Source organism: Phacochoerus africanus, chromosome 2, assembly GCF_016906955.1.
Source record: "Phacochoerus africanus isolate WHEZ1 chromosome 2, ROS_Pafr_v1, whole genome shotgun sequence".
NCBI lineage: Eukaryota > Metazoa > Chordata > Mammalia > Artiodactyla > Suidae > Phacochoerus > Phacochoerus africanus.
Window position 1 is genome coordinate 240436157 of NC_062545.1, and position 12215 is coordinate 240448371.

Sequence of the window (12215 nt, forward strand, 5' to 3'; positions counted from 1 at the left end):
TGACTATTAAGCACTTAAAATGTGGCCAATATGACTTCGAGACTGAATACTTAATTTTATTTGATTTTAATTAATTTAAGTGTAAAGACTGATAATTCAGTTATTGGAAAACTTTTAAGTATGTTTGGAAGAACTAGGGCATGAAGTCTTATTTTTAACTGTAAATTTTATGAAATCTGAGAATTTCTGGTGAAAATAGAGTGTCCGAATTGATATGCTTTGTAGGTATAAAATTCACACTGGATTTTGAAGATTAATATGAAAAAGAGGATATCTCATCAATAATTTTGATGTTGATTACATGTTGAAATGATAATATTTTGGCTACATTGGATTAAATACAAATATATTAAAAGTCGCTTGTTTCTTTTTCCTTTTTTTCCCCCTTTTTCAGAGGGCTATTAGAGAACCTACATTTACAAATGTGGCTTACATTATACTTGGTTTGGTCAGCACTGCCCTAGAAGCTATACTGCAGTGCTTTTGAAGAAAGTAGCCCACCTTCAAAATGCCCTCCCCAGCTATGTCAGTTTAAGCAAGTTAAAGTCCCTCAAAGCAAGATTCAGCCTTCTTATCGATAAAATAAAGATAAAAATCAGGAGTTCCCTTATGACACAGTGGGTTAAGGATCCGGCATCATCACAGCAGCAGCTCGGGTCTCTGCTGTCATAGAGGTCCAGTCCCTGACCTAGAGTCTTCCATGTGCTGCACGCATGGCCTGAATAAATAAATAAATTAATTAATTAATTAAATAGAGGTAATAATTATACCCACCTCACAGATGTGTTGTGAGGGTCAAGTGAGCTGTGAAAATAAGTTCGACCTCTCCCTGGTACATAATTAGTGCTCAGTAAATGTTATCTATGTCTATTGTTCATGTTACGCCTACTGTTACCATCATTAGTTTATCAAGATTTTTTTTTTATCTGGGAGAATTTTTAACCAGTATCCCATCAAATCTCTATTTTCATTCAGTACTTATTTTCGTTTTTCAAAATGTAATCTTCCCAACCAGGAATCCAGCATTCATTTTACTTGTGTTTTCCTTTATTGCATCAGCTCATTAAGAATGCCAAGTACCCGGAGTTCCCACTGTGGCTCAGCAAGTTAAGAACTGGGCATATCATCTGTGAGGATGCAGGTTCAATCCTTGGTCTCAGCTAGTGGGTTAAGGATCTGGCATTGCCGCAAGCTGCAGTGTAGGTTGCAGATGCAGCTCAGATCTGGCGTGGCGGTGGCTATGGCATAGGCCAGCAGCTGCAGCTCCAATTTAACCCCTAGCCCAGGAATTTCCACATGCCACAGGTGTGGCCCTAAAGAGGAAAAGAAAAAGAAAAAAAAAAAAAAAGAAGAAGAAGAATGCTGAGCACCAGATACATTCACCTACTCTGTTTTGTCATTGTTGTTTTGTGTGTGTGTGTTGTGTCTTTTTAGGGCCACAGCCACGGCGTATGTAGATTCCCAGGCTAGGGTTTGAATCAGAGCTGTAGTTCCTGGCCTACGCCAAAGCCACAGCAAGTTAAGTCACAGGATCTGAGTCATAACTCCGGGCAACACAGGATCCTTAACCCACTGAACAAGGCCAGGGATGGAACCTGCATCCTCATGGATGCTAGTCAGATTCATTTCTGCTGAGCCACGACAGGAACTCCCTCAACTACTCTGTTTTTAATGAATTGTTGGATGCTTTTTGTGGTCCACTTTGTGTGTTTATCTGCAGCTCTTCTACATTTACTTTTTAAGCAGTAGCAATTCTCTGGGTGGATCATTTTTAGGTGTAGATCATCATCTCTTTGAGAAAAAAAAAGATAGTGCTTTTCCATTTCCTAGGTTATTATTCTCTTATAATTTTTCCTTCTCTGACAACTATTCCAGGCATTTCTCCTGCTACAATAAAGAGGAATAGTGTCTAGGGTGTCCTCCCTGTTGCTTTTTTTTTTTTTTTTTTTTTTTTTTTTTTGCTATCTCTTGGGCTGCTCCCGCGGCATATGGAGGTTCCCAGGCTAGGGGTCGAATTGGAGTTGTAGCCCCTGGCCTACGCCAGAGCCACAGCAACGCGGGACCCGAGCCGCGTCTGCAACCTACACCACAGCTCACGGCAACGCCGGATCATTAACCCACTGAGCAAGGGCAGGGACTGAACCCGCAACCTCATGGTTTCCAGTCGGATTCGTTAACCACTGCGCCACGACAGGAACTCCCCTGTTGCTTTTTTGAAGGAATGCAAATGTTGCTTTTTTGCCTTTCAGTGTGCTATATTATTTATTGTATTCAGAAAGGTCCTTTCAGAGCTTTAAAGTTTTTTGGGTTTTTTTGTTTGTTTGTTTTAAATCAGGAATACCTATGGATTTTAATCAGTATGAATTTCCGGAGTTTTCTGTTTCTTCCCCCTTGTTAGAGCTATTTTCCAACACTTCTCAGAATTACCTATATGATTGCCTAGGAGAAAGCCTCTCCTTTCTCCTAAGGGAGCTCCTTGATGGATAATACGCATAAGGCTTTGTACTTGGACTTTGCATTTTGGTTCCCTGAGACAGATTTTTTAAAAATATTTCCTGGTCCCTGTTGAAAGTTGAGATCATTATAAATGACAGAGACGTGATTTTCAAATAAGTGAGGTCCTATTGCATTAGGCAGAGTTCCTGACAGTGTTTGGTAAATGGATGAGAATAAATGATACACCCTAACTGCAGAGCCCCAAGGGAGCTGTAATTCCTCCACATTTCTGTTGTTTATAATGACAATAAACACCTTATCCCTTCACTGTTTGACCTTCCTCAGAAAGAATCCCTGGCTCTGGGGAGGAAAAAAATCATTTGCCACAGGCAAATGAAAAATAGCTCACAAATTCACTTTGTGGTATTGAGGGAGAGAAAATACAACTTTCAACCTATCTTCTTTTTTTTTTTTTGGTCTTTTTGCTATTTCGTTGGGCCACTTCCGCGGCGTATGGAGGTTCCCAGGCTAGGGGTTGAATCGGAGCTGTAGCCACCGGCCTACGCCAGAGCCACAGCAACGCGGGATCCGAGCCGCGTCTGCAACCTACACCACAGCTCACGGCAACGCCGGATCGTTAACCCACTGAGCAAGGGCCGGGACCGAACCCGCAACCTCATGGTTCCTAGTCGGATTCGTTAACCACTGCGCCACGATGGGAACTCCCCCTATCTTCTTTTAGATCTTAGAGAACATACATGTTTTTAACAATTACTCTGGAGGCAGTCCTCACTATCTGGGATTTTATGTTAGAATCCTCACAATTACAAAGTTGAAGGGGAAGCAACGTTCATTATAAAGCAAAAAGGAGGAAAAAGAAATCACCAAAGAAACAATCTACCTCTAAAATGAGTCATCATCAGACATCCAAACCAAGCAACTCCTCATTTCTATGCACCGTCCATGTTTTTCCTCCTCTGTACCTTTGCTGAAACAGTGCCCCCTGCCTGGAATTCCTGTCCATCTCTCTGTTCATCCATCCATCCACCCATCCACCCATCCACCCATCCACCCATCCACCCATCCATCCATCCATCCATCCATCCATCCATCCACCCACCCACCCACCCATCCATCCATCCATCCATCCATCCATCTTTCCATCCATGTACCAAACCCACCCATCTATCCATCCATGCATCCATCCACTCAGCAGCAGTTACTCAGTACCTTCTGTGTGCCAGGCTTTGGGCTGGGTAGATGTTCCCTCAACATCTCACAGATGCCACCTCTTCCAAATAGCAAGTTCTTCCCTGATTCCTTCTCTTCTATCCTACGAAGCTAAAACTCCTGTTCCTTCTCTGAGTTCCCATAGCATTTCATGACTTCTCTTTTAGAACATGGTGCTACATCCTATTGTTTTATGTACTGGTGTTTGTGTCTTCTGTCTCTCAAGAGGAGCACTGGTATCTGAGGAGCTCTGCATCTTCCTCCTCCAGAATGCCTAGGGCTGATCTGGCTTGTGGCCACCAACTAGACTCCTCTCTCTTTTTTACACACTCCTTCTCTTCCAGGGCTAAAGTTGCTGCAGCTGATGGGCCCCCTGGGATCCCAACCCAGACCCTCATCCCTGTGAAACACACAATAAAGCTAGACAAAGACGCCCTCCTCCAGGACTACGGATTTCACATTTCTGAGAGTCTTCCCCTCACAGTGGTGGCTGTCACAGCAGGTAGGACTGACTGGGAAGCAAGTAAGGAGTTTGGCCTCTTGAGCAGAAGTAATTTGGTTCTCTTCCCATCTCTCTGTGCTATAACATGATGCAGAAAATGCTACCATGGAAAGGGCACATCTAATTTTGACCTAGTTCTATCTGGGGCTTTGTACCTTTGTATGGTGATGGGAGGGAGGGGCCCTAAGTGCACTTGCTGATCTGCACCCCAGGTCCACTGGCCTCTGCGAGGGCTTTGTGCACCCATGACCCCCTGGCCAGTCTCAAGGGCAGTGACAGTATTTGAATCAGGAGGCCCTCCTCTCTGAACCCTGCATGCTCCAGGCTGGGGAGAGTTTCTGGTCAGACAGTAATAGAAATTATTGATTTGTTTTCACTTGAATCTCTGTAAAATACAGGCTGTATCAAGGTGAAGAGAAGCAGGCTGGGAATGCCTAGTGTTTGTTTTCATACTTCAGCTATGTATTGATGTTAGATGTTGGTCTACTGAAAATCTATTAATTTGAATTTACACACACACACACACACACACACACACACACACACACACACTAGTTCTTTAGAGATTAATGTAGTAGATTTGCTGGTCACCTCTGTTGATCAGGGCGTTTCTGTTAATCTTCTTTTCCTGAATAGTCTCCTAATATCCCTTGAAGATGATAGGTGGTAGATATTTTATCCATGATTTGTAAACAGGGAAACTGAGATCCAAGTCTGGCCAGGGGTGGGGGTTTGCCAATGTCCTGTGGGCCCAAGTCTGGCCAAGGGTGGGAGTGAGCCAATGTCCTGGGGACTGGATCAGGCTGCCATTCCGGTGTGCTGCTGTGACACATGGGGTCTGGAGCCCTCCTAGCATGAGCGCTAGTTACTTCTTCTCTGTCCAACAGGAGGTGCTGCTCACGGCAAGCTTTTCCCTGGTGATCAGATCCTCCAAATGAACAATGAGCCTGCCGAAGACCTTTCCTGTGAACGAGCAGTCAATATTCTGAGGTACTCAATGTCTTCCATCATCCACAGAACTGCACAGATTATTATAGAGCAAAGACGGGTGGTAGAAATGCCATAATAGATCTCCCTATGATTCAAGTAAGATTCAGACTCCTTTATTTATTTTTATTTTTATTTTTAATTTTTTTGTCTTTTTTGCCATTTCTGGGGGTGCTCCCGTGGCAAATGGAGGTTCCCAGGCTAGGGGTCAAGTCGGAGCTATAGCCGCTGGCCTACACCAGGGCCACAGCAAAGCCAGATCTGAGCTTCGTCTGCGACCTACACCACAGCTCACGGCAATGCCGGATCCTTAACGCACTGAGCCAGGCCAGGAATTGAACCCACAACCTCATGATTCCTAGTCGGATTTGCTAACCACTGAGCCACGACAGGAACTCCCAGACTCCTTTAAAGCAGCAACAGTAGCCTCATTTTAGAATTCCATCTTGGTTACTGTCTGCTCTCTTACATCTGCCTACAGAAGTGATTGACAGGCCCAGGGTGCTGTGTTTATCAACCCACTGCAATGCCCAAAACACTGTGCCAGGCACTGGGGAGAATGTAATTACGAATAACACATAGGCCCTAACCCTCAAGGATGTATAGGATTGTTGTGACATATACCAAAGATTGGACCCATTGATAGTAAATCTGCTTGTTGTTCTTTAACGCTTTAAGTATCTCTTCCTGGGAGTTCCCGTTGTGGCGCAGTGGTTAACGAATCCAACTAGGAACCATGAGGTTGCACGTTCAATCCCTGGCCTTGCTCAGTGGGTTGAGGTCCTGGCGTTGCCGTGAGCTGTGGTGTAAGTTGCAGATGCAGCTCGGATCCCATGTTGCTGTGGCTCTGGCATAAGCCGGCAGCTACAGCTCCGATTCGACCCCTAGCCTGGGAACCTCCATATGCCACGGGAGCAGCCCTAGAAAAGGCAAAAAGGAAAAAAAAAAAGTCTCTTCCTAAATGTTCTTGCAGGTACAGCTGATTGGCATATATGTAGTTCCACTGATACGGCACCTGTCACCTTCTACCTAGTGTCATGGTGCTTTTTGTAAATGCCTCACTTTCTGCCTCAACCATGATCTCCTTGAGACCAGGCACACAGTGGTCACTCAGTGGAACGAGTGGTGTGGTTGGCACTGATGTTGGTGACCCTGGTTTTAAGACAAAGCAAGTCAGTAATGGGGTGAGGACGCCTGACAGATGTTCTATAGGTGCGTGCAGGGTTTGTCCTTTATGACTTTCACCCTGCACTGTGTTAATGGCTTTAATCCAAATAAAGAGAAATGAGGAATAGAGTTAGATGAAAGCCAACCTGAAGATACTTCAAGTTCTTACTTTAGTTTGTGCCTTTTTATAAGGGGTGGTGTTCCTTTCTGAGTGCCTATCATGTGCAGCACACACTGAATAACAGGCAACAATAACAAATCCGAGAAAGAGAAAATGAAAATGCAGGATGCAGTCTCCACCCTCGGGAAGCACACAGTCTCATTACAGGGAGACACACACACAGCTTAAGATTTACAGGGAGCCCATCAAGTGTAGGAAATAAAATCCTCTGATCCACACCCACTATTACTTCAGGATTTCCAGGCAGTAAGGTGAGTGGATGGAGCAGCCAGGAAAGGACTTGATGATTTCATTTTTAAAAAATGCAACATGGGAGTTCCCGTTGTGGCGCAGTGGTTAACGAATCCGACTAGGAACCATGAGGTTGCGGGTTCGGTCCCTGCCCTTGCTCAGTGGGTTAACGATCCGGCGTTGCCGTGAGCTGTGGTGTAGGTTGCAGACGCGGCTCGGATCCCGCGTTGCTGTGGCTCTGGCGTAGGCCTGTGGCTACAGCTCCAATTAGACCCCTAGCCTGGGAACCTCCATATGCCTCGGGATCGGCCCAAGAAATAGCAAAAAGACCAAAAAAAAAAAAAAGCAACATGGAGTTCCCATCATGGCTCAGTGGAAACGAATCTGACTAGGAACTTCGAGGTTGCGGTTTCAATCCCTGGCCTCGCTCAGTGGGTTAAGGATCCAGTGTTGTCATGAGCTGTGGTGTAGGTCACAGACTCGGCTCAGATCTGGCGTTGCTGTGGCTGTGGTGTAGGCTGACGGCTGTAGCTCCAATTCGACCCTTAGCCAGGGAACCTCCATATGCTGCAGGTACAGCCCTCAAAAAAAAAAAAAAAAAAAAAGGAAAGAAAGAAAGCAAAAATAAAAAATAAAACATGGTTATGGAAATCATGGAGTTTGCTTTCCCAGTTATTGGGCAGTTTTCTCAAAGATGATCCATTCCAACAAATGAGTTTTGACTTTTCACTACTACTTGTATCTCTGCCAGGCTAGATCAAACTCTAATTAACAAAATATTTATGGTTTAAAGCAGTAGACCAGAATTTGGGTGTTTAGGTAACATTGAGCCCGGATCTATTCACAGAAGCACCTTTTCTAGGCAAGGAATCCTGTGGGACAAAGGGACTCCACTCCCCAGGCACTTACAGGCTGGTACTGCAGATGCGACTCATGTGTAGCCCACTGAGATTGAGGGAGGGTGGTCCATCAAGAGGAGCAGGGAGGAGAGGCCGTAAACAGAGAGATTCCTCTAACCTGTGGGGTTGTGGGTTGATAAACCAGAGAAGAGTCCAGGAGAATTTCAGCTGTACCTCTAATGCCAGGTAGAACTTGGCCCTCAAAGCCAGGGGTGACATCATGGACATGAAGAACAGACTTGTGGTTGCCGAGGGGGTGGGGGAGAGGGAGGGAGAGGGATGGATTGGGAAGTTGGGGTTAATAGATGCAGACTATTGCCTTTGGCATGGACAAGCAATGAGATCCTGTTGTATGGCACCGGGAACTCTATCTAGTCCCTTATGATGGAGCTTGATAATGCGAGAAAAAAAGAGTGCGTATGTGTATGTGTAACTGGGTCACCTTGCTGTACAGTAGAAAATTGACAGAACACTATAAACCAGCTAGAATGGAAAAAATAAAAATCATTATAATGGACAAAAAAAAAAAAAAAGATGGAGGTGAAGGGCAATCCAGGCAGTGTGATGAGGACTGGGTGGAGAATAGGGGGCGTGGGCAGTTCAGTTTGTCTGAGGCCCTGGATGCCTAGAGAAAAGTTCTGGACACTGAGGCCCAGATGATAGAGGGTCTTGGTGCTGACGTAGCAAGTTCAGAGGTTATTCTCCTCCTGGAGAGGTGAACAGGGATATGACCTGATATCTGCCTCGCATCTGCACTGCTGAACTCCTGGGAATCCCCGGACTCCTGCTGCTTTTTTTTTTTTTTTTTTTAAGCTTAGTTCCCAGTGTCATTGCCATGTATAAAAGGAAAAAAATAAGCAAACCAAAAACCCAACAAAATGTCTCTAATTGCGCCAATTATCCGTGAGGCCAAACTGTTCTTTTGAAGGCACTTGGATGTTAATTTGTTGTGAATTCTCTTGGAAAAGGCCTGTTTTATATAAAATGGATAATAGGCAATCCCCAGACACTTAGAAACCTTGGGTTGAGTTTATCTATTTGAGGAAGTGACATCCTGGCAGCAGGTGGCCTAAATGTTCATATTGCAAGAAGTCAAATGAAATTATTTTGCAAACAGCTTCTCTATGTAGCAGTGACAAAGAAAAAGGAAACTATGAATCGATTTTTCAGCCTTCCAATACAAAGTGGAAATGTGGCACTTATAGGGTTGATTTGATCATTTGGGGAATCTAAGTGTCTGGGGATTGCCTCTTATCCATTTTATATAAAACAAAAATGTCTAGTATTTGATTACATGGTTGGGCTCATTTCACTGACTTTGTGTGCCCAAACACCACAAACTGGTTGGCTTTTGTCTGATAAATGTTATCCACATTCATTTATTCTATTTGGTGAATGTTTAGCCTGAGTTTTCTGAAATAGCAGCCTAAGTTATCTGTGTTAATGGCTGTTTTCTCTTTTAAAAAACTTCTTTTGGACATAAAACTAACTAGCGTTCATAGCAACTGGCTGAGATTTCCATCATATAGGTTAAATGAAGGCTAAGTGACTTAATTAGTGGCTGTAGGTTTGGACCAAATGATAAAGGCATGTATCTTAAGATTTTTTCAAGGTAGCTGAGACATTCTGGAATAGCTTAAGTTCTTTCACAGATGAGTGCTTTCTCGACGTCCTTCTCAATTTTGCTGGACCAAAGAGGCTGCTTTGTAATTCTGCCCATCTTTTTGACACTAACAAACACACACGCATGCACACGTACATCACCCAGAATGATGAGGTTTTTTGTCTTTATTTTTTCAGGGAAGCTGAAGATTCTCTTTCAATCACAGTTGTTCGCTGCACATCAGTAAGTCTCTTTCTATTTCCTATATGTAAGTTTCACCCTTCTTGTCCCCAAGACCATGTACCCAGCAGAAAATCCCTTGTGGAATAAATGGGGAAGGCAAAGGGCATGAGGGACAGTTGCCAGGTGGTCAGTACTACCTGAAGGCCACCTATGTGCTGGTGTTACAGAGGAAACAGATATGGGTCCAGGCTTTAGGAACTCATGGTCCCGCTAAGGAGACAGATGTGTGATTATGCAGACTGAGATGACAAGGGTACGAAACTAGGAGTTTCAAGACAGATCTGAGTGGTATCACTGTGGAGAAGTCATTTAGTTTCAGTTTTGACTTTTGTAAAATAAGATGATGGCAATAACTGCTTTGTCTATCTAATGGGTTATTACGAGGACCCAGTGAGATGTGTGAACATTGTCTTATCAGCTGTGAGGATCACCACAGGCAAAATGTGGCACAGATGATACACTGGGAGGCAGCAGCCATCCTAGACCACTGCAGGCCTACGAGTTCTTTATATATGACACAGAGGAATATATATAATCAAAAGTGTAAGAGAAAACTACCATGGAGGAAAATTTGACAGAAAATTCTCATTTTGAGAGACTTTAATACATCTTAGCCTTGGCCACAAATAGTTAAAAATATAAATAGGGACATGGAGAATTTGTATTTAATAATTTACTCTCATTGACCACATACCAGGCTACCAGAAACAAACAAAAATCTCAATAAATTCCCCAAATAAGCAAAAAGTTTAAGTCTCTTTTCTAGAATATGATAAAATACAAATTGATAACTATCAAAAACTTAATTAAAACCACCCACCCATTTGAAATAAAAATGTAATCTCCTAAGTAAAGACAGAGTCAAAAGGAAAAGCAAAAATTACCATTATGGACCAGCTAGAAAATAATTAAAATTTAGAACTCTACTTCTTATAACTTATTGTATACAGTTGAAACTATATTCAGAATGAAATTTATAGCCTGAAAAGTGATTTTGTTATTTAATAAGAAAATAGGTCAAGTAAATACCCAGTGCAAGAAGTAGGAAGAAAAGACTAGTAAAACAAACACAAAGCAAAATAAAGAAAATGATAAACATTTAAATCTAAATGATGCTTTGTAAAACAGAAAAAATTGTAAAGTTGACAAATAAATCCAAGAGCTAATTCTTTACAGGAAAAAAATTTTAAAATAGGAGAACTATAGGAAAAGAAATGTGTGGGCCCTGTGTGAAGGGAACTAGAATAACACTAAAGGATGTGAAAAATGTCTTTAATGTAGGAGTTCCCGTCACGGTATAGCGGAAACGAAATCCGACTAGGAACCATGAGGTTGCAGGTTCGATCCCTGGCCTTGCTCAGTGGGTTAAGGATCTGGTATTGCCGTGAGCTGTGGTGTGTAGGTTGCAGACAAGGCTCGGATCCTGTATTGCTGTGGGTATGGCATAGGCTGGCAGCTACAGCTCCCATTAGACCCCTAGCCTGGGAACCTCCATGTGCCGCCAGTGTGGCCCTAAAACAACAAAAAGACAAAAAAAAAATTTTTTTCTTTAATGTAGATGGAGATACATACTATGTTCCTTAATCGGGAGACCATTATTAATATATCAGGGTTTCTCGTATTAATGTACATGCTTAATGTAAATTCAAACTTCCTAATGGGCTTTTATTTGGATCTTGACAAAGTATGTGAAGGTGAGTTTTATTCAGAAAATCTTTGTTTTTAAGAAGGTATGTATGTATGATTAGGTCACTTTGCTGTATAGTAGAAATTGACAGAACACTGTAAATCAACTATAATAGAAAAAATCATTAATAAATAAAATAAAAAAGTCTTTTTTAGGAGTTCCCACTGTGGCTCAGTGGTAGAGAACCTGACCAGTATCCATAAGGACGTGGGTTCGATCCCTGGCCTTAGTCAGTGGGTTAAGGATTTGGCACTGTCATGAGCTATGGTGTAGGTTGCAGATGCAACTTGGATCCAGGGTTTCTGTGACTGTGTTGTAGGCAACAGCTGCAGCTCCAATTTGACCCCTTGCCTGGGAATTTCCATATGCCTCAAGTGCAGCCCTAAAAAGCAAACAAAAAAAAAAGAAAAAGAACAGATTTTTTTAAAAAGACCGATGAGGATGACCTTGATGTACTAGATTTTAAAACTAATAAAACCGCAATAATTAAAACTGTGATATTGATGAAATGTTGGACATATCAGTGTAATCAAATAAAAAGTCCAAGAATAGATACTGGCATGAAGAATTCTGTATGTGATAAATATGGCATCTCAAATCAGTAGGAGAATAGATGATTATTTAAGAAATCATACTAGGACCTTTCTCTTTCTTCCTCCCTCCCTCTTTCTCCCTTCCTCCTTCCTTCCTTCCTTCCTTCCTTCCTTCCTTCTTCTCCTTTCTTTCTTTCTTTCTTTCTTTCTTTCTTTCTTTCTTTCTTTCTTTCTTTCTTTCTTTCTTTCTTTTTCTTTCGCTTTTTAGGGCTACACCTGTGGCACATAGAAGTGCCCACTGAGCAAGGCCAGGTATTGAACCCACATCCTCATGGATACCGATGGTGTTCATTTCCACTGAGCCACAATGGGAACGTCCATGTTATGGTATTTCTTTAAGTATTTGGAAAAAATAAAGTCTCATCTGACACCATTTAATGTTAAAGGATTAAATATAAAACAAAAAACCATAAGAAATATCCTCAATATGGGGTGGGTGTATATTTGGTCATAAGT

The 12215-nt window shown here is 42.5% G+C and overlaps 1 protein-coding gene across 2 annotated transcripts in view; it reads left to right on the plus strand.

Annotated features, from left to right (window-relative positions):
- The window catches only part of FRMPD1 (FERM and PDZ domain containing 1), a 139637-nt gene that overhangs the window by 91682 nt on the left and 35740 nt on the right, over nucleotides 1-12215 (plus strand). For both annotated transcript variants that reach the window (XM_047767960.1, XM_047767958.1), the window contains exons 3-5: nucleotides 4011-4168; nucleotides 5056-5158; nucleotides 9434-9479. In XM_047767960.1, the coding sequence (XP_047623916.1) occupies nucleotides 4011-4168; nucleotides 5056-5158; nucleotides 9434-9479 (307 nt within the window). The remainder of the gene's footprint in view (nucleotides 1-4010; nucleotides 4169-5055; nucleotides 5159-9433; nucleotides 9480-12215) is intronic.